At 48.7% G+C, this 15,132-nt stretch overlaps 5 protein-coding genes across 5 annotated transcripts; 4 read left to right on the top strand and 1 right to left on the bottom strand.

Moving 5' to 3' along the window:
• Positions 1–3,252: 3,252 nt before the first annotated feature.
• On the top strand, positions 3,253–4,389 carry N7496_009597 (uncharacterized protein; the record flags this gene model as incomplete). The annotated part of the gene is made up of 3 exons (XM_056702511.1): positions 3,253–3,335; positions 3,499–4,042; positions 4,102–4,389. The coding sequence occupies 3 exons, from the start codon at positions 3,253–3,255 to the stop codon at positions 4,387–4,389; spliced, it is 915 nt and encodes a 304-aa protein (XP_056551511.1).
• An 886-nt stretch (positions 4,390–5,275) lies between these two features.
• N7496_009598 (SEC61-beta family protein) lies at positions 5,276–5,863 on the top strand (the record flags this gene model as incomplete). The annotated part of the gene is made up of 3 exons (XM_056702512.1): positions 5,276–5,278; positions 5,421–5,760; positions 5,829–5,863. 3 exons carry the CDS (start codon positions 5,276–5,278, stop codon positions 5,861–5,863), a joined length of 378 nt encoding a protein of 125 aa, XP_056551512.1.
• A 1,639-nt stretch (positions 5,864–7,502) lies between these two features.
• Positions 7,503–10,561, top strand: N7496_009599 (uncharacterized protein; the record flags this gene model as incomplete). Its single annotated transcript, XM_056702513.1, has 4 exons — positions 7,503–8,016; positions 8,614–8,793; positions 9,956–10,084; positions 10,143–10,561. 4 exons carry the CDS (start codon positions 7,503–7,505, stop codon positions 10,559–10,561), a joined length of 1,242 nt encoding a protein of 413 aa, XP_056551513.1.
• A 1,025-nt stretch (positions 10,562–11,586) lies between these two features.
• On the top strand, positions 11,587–13,816 carry N7496_009600 (sodium:solute symporter family protein; the record flags this gene model as incomplete). Its single annotated transcript, XM_056702514.1, has 4 exons — positions 11,587–11,708; positions 11,771–11,943; positions 12,000–13,170; positions 13,228–13,816. 4 exons carry the CDS (start codon positions 11,587–11,589, stop codon positions 13,814–13,816), a joined length of 2,055 nt encoding a protein of 684 aa, XP_056551514.1.
• Positions 13,817–14,150: 334 nt separating this feature from the next.
• Positions 14,151–15,022, bottom strand: N7496_009601 (rhodopsin family protein; the record flags this gene model as incomplete). The annotated part of the gene is made up of 7 exons (XM_056702515.1): positions 14,151–14,307; positions 14,372–14,412; positions 14,500–14,532; positions 14,599–14,623; positions 14,683–14,716; positions 14,802–14,855; positions 14,992–15,022. The coding sequence occupies 7 exons, from the start codon at positions 15,020–15,022 to the stop codon at positions 14,151–14,153; spliced, it is 375 nt and encodes a 124-aa protein (XP_056551515.1).
• Positions 15,023–15,132: the final 110 nt, after the last annotated feature.

The raw sequence follows: 15,132 nt of genomic DNA on the forward strand, positions 1-15,132 counted from the left end.
CCAATGAAGAGACCGTTAATCCGCTTAGCGTGATCGATATCAGTTGTCGATGGAGTCGTGCGGGGAAGGACGGGTAGATACGCGCTGAATGGCTTGATGATGTCCCGATAGCATTTAGCACTTAACCCAAATTAGGAAGTCAGAGGAGATGCCACGATTAGCGATGAGTTATGGAGGGGTTTGGCTCGGGGGATTTTTATGTGTGGTTAGCAAGTTAACTTGTTCTTCGGACCCCGCGGGCTGTTCGGCCTATCTGCTTGTTATCGCGGAGGCAGTAGATCAGGAGATAAGAGGCGTGCCTGTCTACAGGGTGTACATAATAACGGAGAATTAATCAATGAAGTCCAGGCCAAGACTCTTAATTAGACGGCCTCTCTGGTGTCCGCGATACTATTACCTGACCGCCGTTGGGTCATACTTCTAATAATTATCCCACCAACGGTCTAGGAGAGAAATGCCCTGCTTGTCAAATCTGACTCTATGCAGACACAAATGTTCCCAGGCCATCTAACACAGTTAGCACTTCAGACTAGCTAAATAAAGCCTTACCCCAGAGGCTGATTTGATGCTAATATTCACATTGGCCTATTAAACTGTAGGATTGATTATCCAACCTTCCGAAGGGATTCAATAGATCGCAAGGGGCATTGTATAACCAGAAACATTGCTTTCCATCCGCGTGAGCTTCGTGCTACTTGCCACTGAGGTCATTTTGCTAACTCCTATAATCGCCACCGACGCGCGGTGAAGACTTAATCTGTCGACGAAAGGAATCGTAGTTTATTTGGCAGTCATCAATGCAAACTCGATCTCCACGAAGATCACCATCGATCGTGGCAATGGCGATACGACCCACAGCAAACTACCAGGACTACATAAGTCTATGGTTCATCAGCATGAGAAGAGTCTGGTCATCGATCACTCCTGCTCCACTGTGGCCAGACCTTTTTTTTGCCCGCTGAGTAATGTGGAGAACCCTCGTTGATTGCGTTTTGTTCGATGGATCCAGAATCCAGACCTTGTCAGCTCAGGCGATCATCCGCGCAGTAGTTGGTCTGATCCCTGCATATGCTCGCCTGAGCGGTAAGCCTCCCGCATGTGCAAGCCCCTGGACTCGAAGATCAACGGTACATGAACCGTCGAATGTCTCCTTTGAGTATAGAGTTTGATGAGTTGGTCATATTTAGAGGTTCGGTCGGGCACTCAGAGAACTAATTTTGTCCAGAGTACAAGTAGTGTCTCAGCCAGCGGACTTGTCATGGTCTGCGTGGGGGCCATATGCGATCGATGTGATTGAAGTGGAATGGAAGCTCCTTCGAGGCAATGAGCCTAGGTAATTGGGAACTTTGAGATATTTGAAACCTGTCAGGCCAAGTTGGTAAGTATCAGAATCAACAACACTCCTATATTGTCAGCGGGCAAGCGTTTACAGGTTATTCTCCCAACGATGTTGATGAGCCTCATAAGTACAGTACATGTAACTCAGCCAATGTCTCAGACCAACCTCACGTCAATACGAGCTTACCGAGACCTTTCCAACCCAACTGGCGCGGTAAGGAGCTAATCCTCGCATAATCCCACATGGGAAGATCGAAAGTGATCAGGCCTCGCGTGGCTTGCCTGACCCAGCCACAGCCAAAATACAACAACCCTGGGAAACTCTGGTAAACTTTGGTAAGCGGTCACCTGGTTACATTCCCGGAGTGGCTGTTCGACGAGGCGTACCCCCAGCCACCACGGGAGTTACCAGCCACAGCCATCTGACAGGCCACATTCCGGGTCGTGGTGGAGGAGTCTGGACGGGCTGGCATCTTGTGGAGGGTCGAGCTTATGTCTATCATAATTGGAGAACCGGTGCTCTGTCGTCCTTGGTATATTGCAAAAAGCTAGAGAGGCCCCGCGGTTTCGCAATAAGTGGACAGGGGGCTGAGGCGTCATGTCATAGAGAAGAAGCGACGATCAGCTCTGTTTTGGCTAGAAGTGGAGGAACGGTCGCGGATGAGTCCGGAGTAATCGACCATGCCGAAGAGGCAAGGCAACCGCCAAAAAGGCGCAACGGCCAACGGCAGACGTGGCCAGCAGCAAGCAATAAGAATAATAATCAGTAAAGCGATCCGGGCCTTGGCCCAACAAGGTTTGGTGTGCCTGTTTCGCGGTGATGGGTCCAGGCCCACAGGAACCACTGCTTTAGAGCCAGGGCCTGGGTCACTGGAGAAACCCGTTGAGTTTGCGTCGTGTCTAGAACTAGAATTTTGAGAGAGAAAAAAAAGAAGCGAATGGGGGAGGGAAAAGAATCCCCAGCCATGCAAAGAGAGAAGAATGGAAGGTCTAGAAGAGTCTAGGATGGAGGAAGGAGAGAAGAATTGGGGATGACCCGCCGGATGCTGGTATGTGGACGTGTCGTAGTAAGGACTGTCGTACTGTAGTACTGTAGTGTACACTCCTGGTCCAGTGACTTTCCAGTGACCCTCACCCCGGATCCCCCTTTTGCCCTTTTACTCTGAGGCTATCGTTCATTGTTTTCCACACCTTCTCCCTCTCCCCGTCACTCGTTCAACCTCTCTCCCGACTTTCTTCTCTTCTCCTGAAAAAAGAGAGAGAAAGAGGGATCAGAGATTCAAGGCTCGCCTGACTTCCAATCGCTGATCCGTCCGACCTTGTTGTCCACCCCCCACCGGCTATCCCCTGCGACCGGACCAGAAAAAATCTCCCCAAGGCAGCACACCAAGGCCATTCGTCTCCATCTCCAATTGACCTACCAACCTTCCGCCCGTTCACAACTCGGCTGGTTCGAGCAGTGCAAACCTTCCCACCGTCCGATGTTCCTGCGGCTTGACTTTCGAGTCTAATCCTATCCCGACTCTCCTCCAACGAAATCGCCAAGCCACCGGGCACACGAGCCTCTAGGCGTTTCGACCCTCCCACGTATCAGGGACTAGCAGACCGGCTACACTGCGTCTCGCACCTGACTTGTCCTCCCTGGCCCCCCTCCCTCTCTCTCTCTCTCTCCCTCTTAAATAGCAAATCCCACCGATCCTCTCGGTGGTCAACACCGTCAGTGTGTCTTCCGCCGTTCAGCATCGCGCCGACCCGAGCTCCGCTTCGGAGCACTTCGGCAAGATTCACTCTCACGGGTCGCGCGCCTCCCTACTTGGAGGGGCTTCGTTCGACCCTTCGTTTCGCCCAACCCCGGGTGGGTTCCGTGGTCGCGAAGGATATGCGAATGTGACACCAAAACAAAAGACCCGGATCATGTATATCCCCAACACCCACTGGACGTGGTCCTTTGCCATCGTCACCCTGGTCCAAACAGTGGTGACGCTGGGCCTTGAATGGTATGTACACTTCGTCTGGGGATTTCCGTTGCGACCGAAACTTCAAAGTCGATACTTATTAACCGGTCGCGTGTAGTTACATTTTCGCCAACTTCCAAATCCAAGAGAAACCCAACACAAGTCCATCATCAAAAACCATCCCCACCTTCCTCGCTCTCTACAGTTTCGGATTTATCTACGAGTTGGTTCTCGTGTATGATGCACTGCGCATGAAGAACACCATTCAAGTCATCGGGCTCTGTGCATGCAATTTCGGTCTTTTAATCTACGGCGCCGTTCAAGTGCGACAGATTAAAAATGCCGTTTCCGTCCTGGCCGACATGGAAAAAATTAGTCCAGTCGTCTGGGCCGAGTCCGAGCCATTCTTGATTATCATCCCGTGCATCGTTGCGCTTGGATCACTCTTGATGACCTTCGTTGCATGGAAGCTGTACGATGAGTTCGCATGGACCATCTACAAGCACATCAGTGCCGACTTGCGCATGAAGCGTCGCTACCTCACCTACCAGATCTACATCGCTCTGCTGAAGTTTGATTTCTTCTTTTTCCTCGGCTTTACCGTGCAGTTCTTGGTCGTGGTGTCCTCCTCCAAGCACGATGCCGAGTTTTACCTGACCATCATCGCGGTTCCCGTGACCGTCATCATTCTCCTCTGCGGTGCCATCTTCGTCCGACGCGAATTCACTGCTGGCATGATCACCATTATCGTAAGCTTTCCAGTATTCTCCTTTCTCCAGCGACTCTGTACTAATGGATTCTTGATTAGTTGCTCTTATTCGCGGCTCTAGGCTACTTCTGCTTCAAACTCTTCCGCATGTACGCCACGGCGACTTTCCCTCAATACCTACCTGCTCGCCCCTCGATGACATTCTTCGCCATCATCACCCTGATCTTGATTGTCATCACGATCATTATTTCTTGCATCTGCGTGCACAACTTCAACTGTGGCCTGAAGCCGCACATCAACAAGAAGAAGGGCCGACCTGAGGAGAAGACTACCGAGCTCTCTGACAACGTCAATGGCCAGGTTCCTTCACGGATGATGATTGACTAAGTCAATCTCTCCGTCAAGAGCCACTGGTCCTATGTAACACTTACAGTGTGAGCCTAATCACTCGGCTGGCGTTGAATCTCGGAGTAGGTATTTCTTTTCCTCATTTCCTTTCCTCTACTTGTTAATTGTGTCCTCGGATCATTTGATTATTTGAGCCTGAATCTTCCTTGCGTGTTTGATTTAATTTGGCCCCCCTCTCGATATGATACCTCACCAGCGTCGAAGCTCTGCCCTTCTTCCTTCCCCTCCTTCTTACCACGGCTTCCAAGAGGAAGCCCTGGTCCAAAATTCCTGTGATTTTATTTGGCCTTGCTTCATTTCTTTCCCATTTTCATCCCCTTTACATATCCTTGACGAAGTGCACCGGTGGCGTTATTCTTTCCTTGACTTTTTATTCTGGATATGATTCCCGGGCGTGTGTTCTCGGCCCTTTGTTGTTCGATTCCATGTCACTTATGATGACAGATGCCAATAGGCGATTCTCTATGACCGTGACTTAGTTCTCCTCAGAATTTCCAAGAATCTCACAATGTTCAATATATCATGAAAAAAAAGGCTTCCATCAGTAAATCCAAGCAAATTGTACATGGTACTGTAGTAGGTACGGTAGGAGCTCGAACGAGCTAAACCTCAGGCAACTTTCCCCGAGAGTAGAGCTCTATGATTGGTGGACTTGCAGTATATCATACGGTATAAAACGATAGACTCTTATGGGAAACCCCATAAATGACCATACCGTTACGGGCGCTAGTATCGATCAGGAAACCGCGATCGTGGCCTCAACTCCGCAACTTTCGGACCTCTCCCCTTCATCCCCAACCTACACCCTTCTTTCTCTCCTTCCCTTCTTTTCTTTCTTTCAATCATTTACATCAATCATCTCACAATGGTATGTCTACTACCCCCAATATCAATTGGAAATTCCCAATTGGCACTCCCCCAGCCAATGCCACCGAATATCACTCGACAAACCTCCTTTTCAATCCACCAATGCCAAATCTCAACTAACATCATCTCCCCTTGAACAACAGGCCTCTCCCCGTCCTGCCTCTCCTCTCACCTCCGGCGCTGAGTCCGGCCCTGACTCCAAGTCTGCCGGTGCTGTCGCCGCCTCCGGCTCGTCCATCAGCCGTCCTTCCTCTCCCACTCCCCCCGGTGGCCCTCGTGCTGCTATGCGCCGCCGCGCCGCTGCCGACCACAAGGAATCTCTTCGCAATGCTCGCCCTGCCTCTACCCGCTCCGCCGGTGCCGGTGGCTCGTCTGGTACCATGCTGAAGCTGTACACCGATGAGAGCCCCGGTCTCCGCGTTGACCCCGTCGTTGTTCTCGTCCTGAGTCTGGGTTTCATCTTCTCCGTTGTCGGTCTCCACGGTAAGAACGAATCCGATCTATCTACGACCATGCCATTGGAAATTGACGTACTAACCCCCTCGTCACAGTCATCGCCAAGATCACCCGCAAGTTCTCCGCATAAGCGAGTCCTCCATCAATTTTACCCTCAAATCCAACGAAATCAAAGGCCTCGCGCCTTGACCTTCGACTACTTGCGTTAACACTGCCACCCTCATTCGCAACAACCCCCTTCCTCCTATACCCCATGACAACTTTAGTCCTTTCGAAACCTGGTCGGTGGCGGCGCAGGGGATCTCCAGTTTTGGCCATGCTGGTGTGATTCCGTTTATTCTTGACATCCGTGGTGTTTTTCTTTCCCTTTTTATCGTATTTGGCGGTGTTTCCATGAATGAGCGAGCGAGGGATGACCTATCCGCTGTATAGGTCGGGCTGGATGGCACCGAGCTGGGTATCTGAGTTATTTTTCTTAGTTTATACCGGGGTTCGCGCTATTGTAAGCTGCGATGGCCCTGCATGGACTGAGAGTGCTTGGATGGCGAGGTGGCATCTGGCGTTGTCTGTACCATAATAACCAGAAACAATTGTCTTGCATTGAATTGTTAACGGACACAGTCTTCATATTATATGATATTGACCCTTTCCTTTACATAGCTCGTAGACTTGGTATCTCAACCCTCCACCAAGCCCTCCTATCCTTCTATAGACCAGCCCAACGATTCAACTTTTGTCCTTCATGTCTACGCATGTTGCTGATCGTCAGTTCCATGCGTACGTGATATATTCTAATATCAGCAGACCTGTGCATCTTTCCCAAGAACGACACCCTTCGGCTATCTGATTTGCTGGCGACACCGTTGTCATGATATTGCGGTATCATGAGACCCTTGATCTGGACTCTCATACGAAGTTTGTCTAGCTGGTTTCAACGGATAGTTGGGGTTCGGTGTTTGGGGTTATACTTGATGATCTTCACTCTGTAAGTATGCCGTAAACATCAGGCTAGCTGGAGTTCTATCAAGGCCCGAGGTTCTATATAGATTATCGGTACGCGTATTGTCGTGGCCATGGAAGGCTAAGAGACTGAAGACATCAAGAGGGCCAATGGTGATTCAACCGTGAGATGTTCGAGTTGAACATGGGACTTTGATGGCAAATCCTATAACTTATCAGATGATTTCGATAACAATCAGGTCTGGCAAGGTCAGATTCAAACTTAATCCATCCATGGCACTAATCCAGGGCATAAACTTCAATAAAAAGTTCAAAATACGCACTTGTCTGAAGAAGGAATGGGGTATCCTAGTTTCCCAGTGATGTTTCAAATGTCAGTTCCCCGTTAGAGCCCGTTAGTAGCGCCACCCCTTAATCAAAATTCTAACACTCAGCGACTTAAAGTTAGTAGCTTTACAAGGGTTATTGGCTACTCATGCAGGGACGTTGTTTTTGCTAGCTTGACTCCGCGAATTAGGATTGGACCCTTTCCCACACCCGCGGCGGGCTGTTCGAATATCGACGACAATACCGAAAGTCAATGCCTGGCGTTGCTTTATTTAGAGGATAGATGGGTTTTGAATAAAAATTGGCACACTATCAAGGTGAGACAGGTGTCTATAGTCGTTGTTAGAAACAAGTTGCGATCTTGGCGACCTTGGCAAGTTGAATGTATAAGAGGTTGACCGTTATAGAAGCTGCTCGCCCGCCCGGAATGACTATATTGTACTCTGACATATTTTACACAAGGGCCGGTTCCTATATTCAACATGCGAGTCGACTTCACTTTGCTTTTTGCAGCCGCAGCAGTGGCACACGACACCTCTAAAAGAGCGGATACTATCTCAATTACTGGCTCGGCGCCAGGTTTCGCATATGGAGTCACAGGAGGAGATGCGACGCCAGTCTATCCCGCCAATGTCTCTCATTTGATCGATCTCCTAGGGTCTGATGAACCGCAGGTCGTTATCATCGACAGAACATACGACTTTATCGGGTCAGAGGGGACAACCACGGGAACTATCTGCAAGTCATGGGGAGAATTTGAAGACGGATGCCAGGCCATCATTGATACCGGGTCAGGTTGTGGTGATGCTGCGTCAGAATCGTATGAATGGGATACCGCTGGAGTGACGGGAATCTATGTGCATTCGAACAAGACACTCATCGGAGTTGGAAGTAATGGCGTGCTTCTCGGGAAGGGATTGAGAATGGTCGATGTTTCCAACATTATTGTTCAGGAGATTATGATCACTGATTTGAATCCGAAGCTTGTCTGGGGTGGTGATGCTTTTACGCTTTCTGGGACTTCGCGCATCTGGATTGATCATGTTACAGTTTGTTTACACATAGAACATAAGAACCTGTGAATTCGACGCCGAAAATGACATCCCCTGGCGCCAGAAACGGCCGCCCTTCCATCCGTAATTTCCACCACCTAGCCGCCGCTCGACCGCCTCGTCAATCTTGACCACCATTATTCTGCACCCGCTAAGTTATGTTAGTCATCATCCTGACTTCCAGCGTAACTTGGTTAACTTAACTAACCTTGGAACTGGTTCACTATGTTAAGTTGCCACAAAATATTTGAACGCGTCATTTTCCAAACTTTGTTGAATTTCTGAAAATATAAAGAGAAGAAAGTACGCTCGGTTCCATACTGAACCCAAGAACTCCCAGCATCCATATTCCGATCTCTGTACGGCATCCTTGGAATAAGGTCAATTTACAAGCATACCCTATCAAAAAGAACTTCATTATTATTATTTACGTATACTAAATATGTTTTACAGCACCAAATTAGCCCACTGGCGGCACTGTATTACAATATTAACGTGGATCTGCTTTCTTATTTTTCGTATACCATGTCCGCACCTACAGGTGGCCGCCAGTCTCCTGACCCGGAGCACCAGTCCGGAGCCCAACAGAGAGATCCCATGTTCTCCGAACATAAAGCTATTGAAACGCGCCCAGCACCAGAGCTCGGACACAAAATGGGTGAGGCAAACGATCATCCGTTGCTTAGTAACCCCGTTCATCCCTTGGAGAACATCGAGGCAGGTAAATACGGTCGATCCATCAGAGGTTTCGAAGAAGGACGGATCTTTGGAGCCATGTGACGCTTTCATGCAGTCGAATTGAAATCTGGTGTTTTTCATGGTATATAATAAAGTACTTTGTTTTAATTTGCTTCAATGTAAGGATGAGGTCAGACTGGTACCAAAATGTCGCTTGTTGCTCCAAGTTGCTCTAAACCTACTCCGTAAACATGTTTTCAAAGAGAGGGTTCTCCATAGAAAACTTAGTTTAGCAGTCGCGCTGACCCGACCTCCAATTTTCGAGATGAAAAAGGTCACGACCTACCTATCTTACGAGTAATAGTAACACACTTTTGCTGTGTATCGCAAGGTCAAATTAAGGTTCTGGCCATTATCCACAATGCTGGAGCAAGTTGTACAATCCTCAAATACGGTGGCATCCGTAGTATCAGGGAAGACACGCAAAAGAACAATCCCATAACAACTTTATGCACTATGTGTAAAGTTCAACAGTAAGACCTACTCTATGTTATCTTTTCTAGCAGTAGCGTATTACTAGAGGAAGTCACTTTAAGCATCTTCGCCTAGCTACTTTTGTTGTACCGGATAGTAATTTTGTCCGTAATATTCGATATATGAGTGTTCAAAGAAGATAAATATGTTTACTTCAACGGTCAGACAAATATCGATAATACGCTTATCAGGCTTAACTACCTAGTGTCGGCCGCGGGTGTAGCAAGTACCTTGGAGAGAAAACAAGGATTTGACAAGTTTCATTCATCTCCATTGCCAATTCAGCCTTATTTGCAACAGCTTGGAGGACAAATATATCTCAGATGGAATATAATGTCGCACACATTTCTCTTCTACGCCAGTGCAAGGCATATTAGTTTGACCAATATAATCTATGCCTTATATCTGACTATTTCTGTTTGGTTACTCTCAACAAACTTCCCACCTTGCCTCCCCTAGATCTGTTAGCCATCCTCTGGATATAAATACTTCCTAGATTAGGGGTTTACCTGACAGTGTACCAGGACGCTAATCCAGAAACGGCAAATCCAACCGCATCTAGTAAACCATAGCTCCCAATATTACACTCTATATCAGCCTTGTCAACAAATACTGATTGGACTACCTCTAGACACAATATACCGGCCGTGTACACTACTCATTTGGTCGAGAGCCCAATGCTTTGATCACTATCTCGAATAGATTTTTGAATGGTGCGACTAATTTCTCTACTTCGTGTGACGGGCAAACATACTGGGGGTTAGAGTTGGTCGGTAATGATGATCAGATCACATTTTCGAGTAAGTCACATCCGATCGAGTGGCTACAAGACACGGATCTCTGATGCTTAGGACCTAGACAACTACATTTATCGCACTTCTGGCCGTAGCCCAGCGCTCAGCGGTAGCACCCTCTTCCACGCCGTCAACAGTGTCTGGGAGGACAACAACGGCCACGCCATTGAGGGCACCGACTACGGCCAAGGCCTTTTCGAGGGCTGCATTTTCAACAATGTCAGCCAGATCGTCGTTGAGGATTTTGTTGGTCAACTCTTTAGCTCGCCCAGTGATACTGCGAACAAGGCTTGCTACGACTACCTTGGAAGGGATTGTGTGACCAATATTCAGACAGATGATGGGTCTAGCTTCACCGATGCCGACACTGGGTTCTTCTCCAATTTCACTGGCCTCAATATTGCAAGTGCTAGTGCGGCTTCGGCGGCCCAGACCAGTGTGCCGACCAATGCTGGAAATACGCTTCAGAATGCGTTGTCTTGAGGATGGTTGGGGTTGATGGAAAACGAGTTAGGATGTATTGATAACATTATGTGTGGGGAAGAAAGATGGCCACCAGTGTTTGATAATCTACGGTTGTCATCATCCGATAGCACTATTGCAAATATTTTGCGAACAAATTCTGATATATTACCATGCCTCTCTGGCGCGAATAGCGCCTGCCAAGGAGTAGACAGCTTAAGTCCGAGACGGGTCATCATAGAGACAAGCACATGTAACATGTTATATAATATGCTTATGTTTTGCTGAGACACGATAGAAAACAGTCTCTCCATATAGGGCATTCACCACACACCTAACCCCAAAATGGTTTGTTTATCATGAACAATGATCCTTGCAAGAGCGCTGACTGGCCCATCGGCTGCTGGAGCCTTATCTCGCCAACTCAAAACCCAATCACGACCCATAGCCAAGCGGAGTCTGATAAGCCCATCCACGACGCTGATAGGCTGATTTAATCCGACTCCTACAATTCCACCGTTCTCCAGCATTTCCACACGCTTTGTATCTCTCGTATTTCGAGGGTCCTCCTCTTCATTAACCATTTCTGCCATAGGGCCGTGTGGTACGTGCCTAGGTCTTCCTCTCTATGGGCAACAAAAGGCGCCCCACTGACGGCGCCCCCCGATCCCAACCTTGGGAAAGCCCAAGCCATTACGAGAGCAATGCCATCCTTATCGCTGCCTCAATTGCGGGTCGTATCTTGCTATCTAAGCTCAGGGACCCCCAGTACGTTTCTTTCCGGGGTTGACGCGTGCGAATTCGGAGCTGAGTGACTTGCTTGACGTGTAGGATGAGCGTTGATCGGGACATATATCTATTCATATGTCCCCGCTATAGATGAGTGTTTTATACTACAGACATCATAAGCTCTTGTTTCGACTGCAGTGCAGGTAGAATTCTTTACTAGACGTGATACATTCCTCTACGTCGACAACTGTCTAGTCCCGAATTTCTCTTTTCCTTTTCATCGCCTCTATCGGCTTTAAGACCGTACCCCTATAGCCATGTCGGAAGGGGTGGCCACCTTTGAAGCGCCCTTGTCGCAGGGCTTTGGATATGGCATTATCCTGGGGTTAGGATTTGCTTTTGCATTGGTGATGATCTTCATCACTTGGGCATTGAAACGGTTAGCAGTACTTTTCTGCCTCTTGCAACACGAGAAAACTAACCTTTTGATCCAAAACTTAGCTATCAGAATGAAGTCCAAACATCTGAAATGTTCTCGACTGCAGGGCGGTCCGTCAAATCTGGTCTGGTTGCTGCTGCAGTCGTGAGTAGTTGGACATGGGCTGCAACCCTTCTTCAGTCTTCGGCCGTGGCATACAAATATGGAATTTCAGGTCCATTCTTCTACGCATCTGGTGAGTGTTACCTTATCTGGCAGCTAAAAGGATTGAAACTAATTCATCACAAATAGGCGCAACGGTCCAGATCCTCCTCTTCGCAACCATCGCCATTGAGCTCAAGCGCCGTGCGCCAAATGCTCACACCTTCCTCGAAGTCATTCGTGCTCGCTATGGAACTACCGTTCACGTTGTCTTCATCGTTTTCTGCCTTATGACCAACATTCTTGTCACTGCTATGCTGCTCACTGGTGGATCGGCTGTTATGACATCCCTTACTGGAGTACCCACTGCAGCTGCGTGCTTCCTGCTTCCTATTGGTGTCGTTCTATATACACTCTTCGGTGGTATCAAGGCTACCTTCATCACGGATTACATGCATACCGTGGTTATCCTGGTCGTGATCTTCCTTTTCGCTTTCTCGGCATATGCGACCAACGCTGAACTCGGCTCCCCGAGCAAGATGTATGATGCTCTCGTCGCGGCCGCCAAAGCTCATCCCGTTGAAGGCAATGCGGAGGGAAGTTATCTCACCATGCGATCCAAGGAGGGTGGTATCTTCTGGATAATCAACTTGATTGGAAATTTCGGCACCGTCTTCCTCGATAACGGTTACTACAATAAGGCCATTGCTGCTAGTCCCGTGCATGCATTCCCCGGCTATGTTATTGGTGGACTCTGCTGGTTCGCCATCCCCTGGCTGTGCGCCAGCACTATGGGTATCTCGGCGTTGGCTCTTGAGGGTTCTCAGCGTTTGAGCAGTGACGATGTAACTGCTGGTCTGGTCCTTCCTTTCGCGGCCGTCAAGCTCCTCGGCTACAGTGGCGCCGTCGCCACCACTTTGATGATTTTCATGGCTGTTACGTCTGCTTTCTCGGCTCAATTGATTGCCGTCTCTTCGATTTTCACCTATGATATTTACCAGGCCTATATCGATCCCGCTGCCAAGGGCAAGAAGCTTGTCTGGATCTCGCATATGTCTTGCATTGTCTATGCTATTATCATGGCCGGCTTTGCTACTGGACTGTACTATGCTGGTATTGGTATGGGGTACCTGTATCTGCTCATGGGTGTTATTATCTCGTCTGCCGTGTTCCCCGGTGCCATGACCCTGCTGTGGAAGGGCCAGAACTGGATTGCTGCCGCTGCATCGCCGCCTCTTGGTCTCGCGGTGTCGCTGATTGCCTGGCTGGTCACTGCAAAGAAGGAATACGGTGTTTTGACCGTGGATACGACCGGTGCCAAGTGAGTACCAAGTTATACATATTTACCAACCTATAGTTGCTAACCCATCTCTCCTAGCTACCCCATGCTCGCTGGCAACGTCGCTGCTCTTCTCAGCCCCGTCGTCTTCGTCCCTATCTTCACCTTCGTCTTCGGCTCCCAGAACTACGACTATGAGTCTATGCGCGCAATCCGCAAGGTCGATGACACTGAAGTTGCCGCAGCCGCGCATATCGATCTTGAACTCGTACCCGGCGAGGGTCACGGTCCTTCTGCAGCCGAATCCGAAGAAGAAACACGCAAGCTCAACCGTGCAGCTCTGTACTCGCGTACCCTGACCATCTTCATGACTCTTGCCTTCCTGATCCTTTGGCCCATTCCCATGTACGGATCATCATACGTGTTCAGCAAGAAGTTCTTCACTGGCTGGGTCGTTGTCGGAATAATTTGGTTGTTCTGCACTCTCTTTGGTGTGGTCGTTTTCCCGCTTTATGAAGGTCGTGAGAGTATTGTGCGTGTTGTGCGGATGATGAGCCTGGATCTGATGGGCCGCAAGCCAACGGTGTATCGGGGCCACAAGACGGATGGCGCGCAGGCTTCTGGTATTGCGACACCCACGGAGAAGGTTGGAGAGAAGGAGAAGGAGGCGCTTGAGGCGTCTGCTTAGTTGGATGACACCTTTATAATATCTGCTTGTTCGGGTCTGTTTTTATAGATCCATACGTTATCTTATACCCCTTACTATGATAGTTGTTTTGTAATGACAAGATTGTTCACGATTTGATTGATTCCGAAGTAAAGACAATTCCCAGATACGAAAAAGTGCATGTCATCACGAGAAACGAAAAACCGTGGCGCCAGAGAGTGCTTTGAAAAAGGAAAGGGGGGGTTAAAAACGTGTTGCTTATTCCCATCGTCCTTCATTTTGTTGTCCGTAGAGTGCAGCTTGGGTACTGCTCCTTTAGGCGAAATATGTGAGCAAACGAGTCTCAAGTCGATCATCACTTGTAACTCTCGGGCACTTGCTGGGCGCCATGCGCGACTGGTGGCGACTGCAACTGGGGTTGCTGCTGCTGCCATTGAGCACCAGGGGGAGGCTGGGGCCCCCATTGCATGTGTGGTGGTGGCCGTGTCTCAGGCGTAATGTCAGGCCGATCACTATATTATTATGACATGAGAACCAGAAGATCCAGCTCAATGCTGTGGTGGTGCTGTGACTTACCGCAAGTCCTGAGTAAAGCGGCAGGTGTAGCAAGTAACCTCCTGTAAGAGCATTAGCTACTATCAATCTAGCAGTGTAATATGAAGAAGAAATGTGTCAAGACAAGTGTACGACAAAAATGTACTCACTTTGTACTTGTGCATGGCAAGAGGAATCACGGGCTAGTCAGGGTATTTCATCAGTCATAATGTACAAAACGCAAGGGTCTGAATATAGTCAAGTCATACAACGAAGCAGACGGTGAAGAAAGGCCTAAGTCATAATGTGAGTTTCTCTTTGCATGGCGGGGGAATGATCCATTAGTGACATACCATCGGGTCAGACAATGTCCATTCCAGTGTTGGCCTGTAGAGTGATGATCATTAGTCGAGAGTTCATATGCATATATAAGTACTAGTCAAAAATATAGACGGTCAAGGCTGAAACTCACAGTTGTAGCAGTAGGCGCGGACATTCTCATAGCCCTCCAGCATGGAGGTGAACTCTGGCGTGGGTCAGTCACCCGCAATATAAAGATGAGTGGATCAGGTCCGCCAGGATAAACACTGGACGGGGACAAGACCCGAAATAAAGCTCCACACAGATGTCTGAAGCTTCCTCGAGCTTGAACAAATACTTACCATGAGTACCAAAGGTGATACAGATTGCCATAATGACGATGATGGTTGAAAAGAGAACAAGAGGGAGATGCAAGGTACATGGAAAGGCAGCGGCGTTTGGGGATTTGGGGCGCTGTGGCTTGGCTGCTTGGCGGTGAGCAC

The sequence above is a fragment of the Penicillium cataractarum genome (assembly GCF_028827025.1).
Source record: "Penicillium cataractarum strain IBT 29864 chromosome Unknown utg000008l, whole genome shotgun sequence".
Lineage (NCBI taxonomy): Eukaryota > Fungi > Ascomycota > Eurotiomycetes > Eurotiales > Aspergillaceae > Penicillium > Penicillium cataractarum.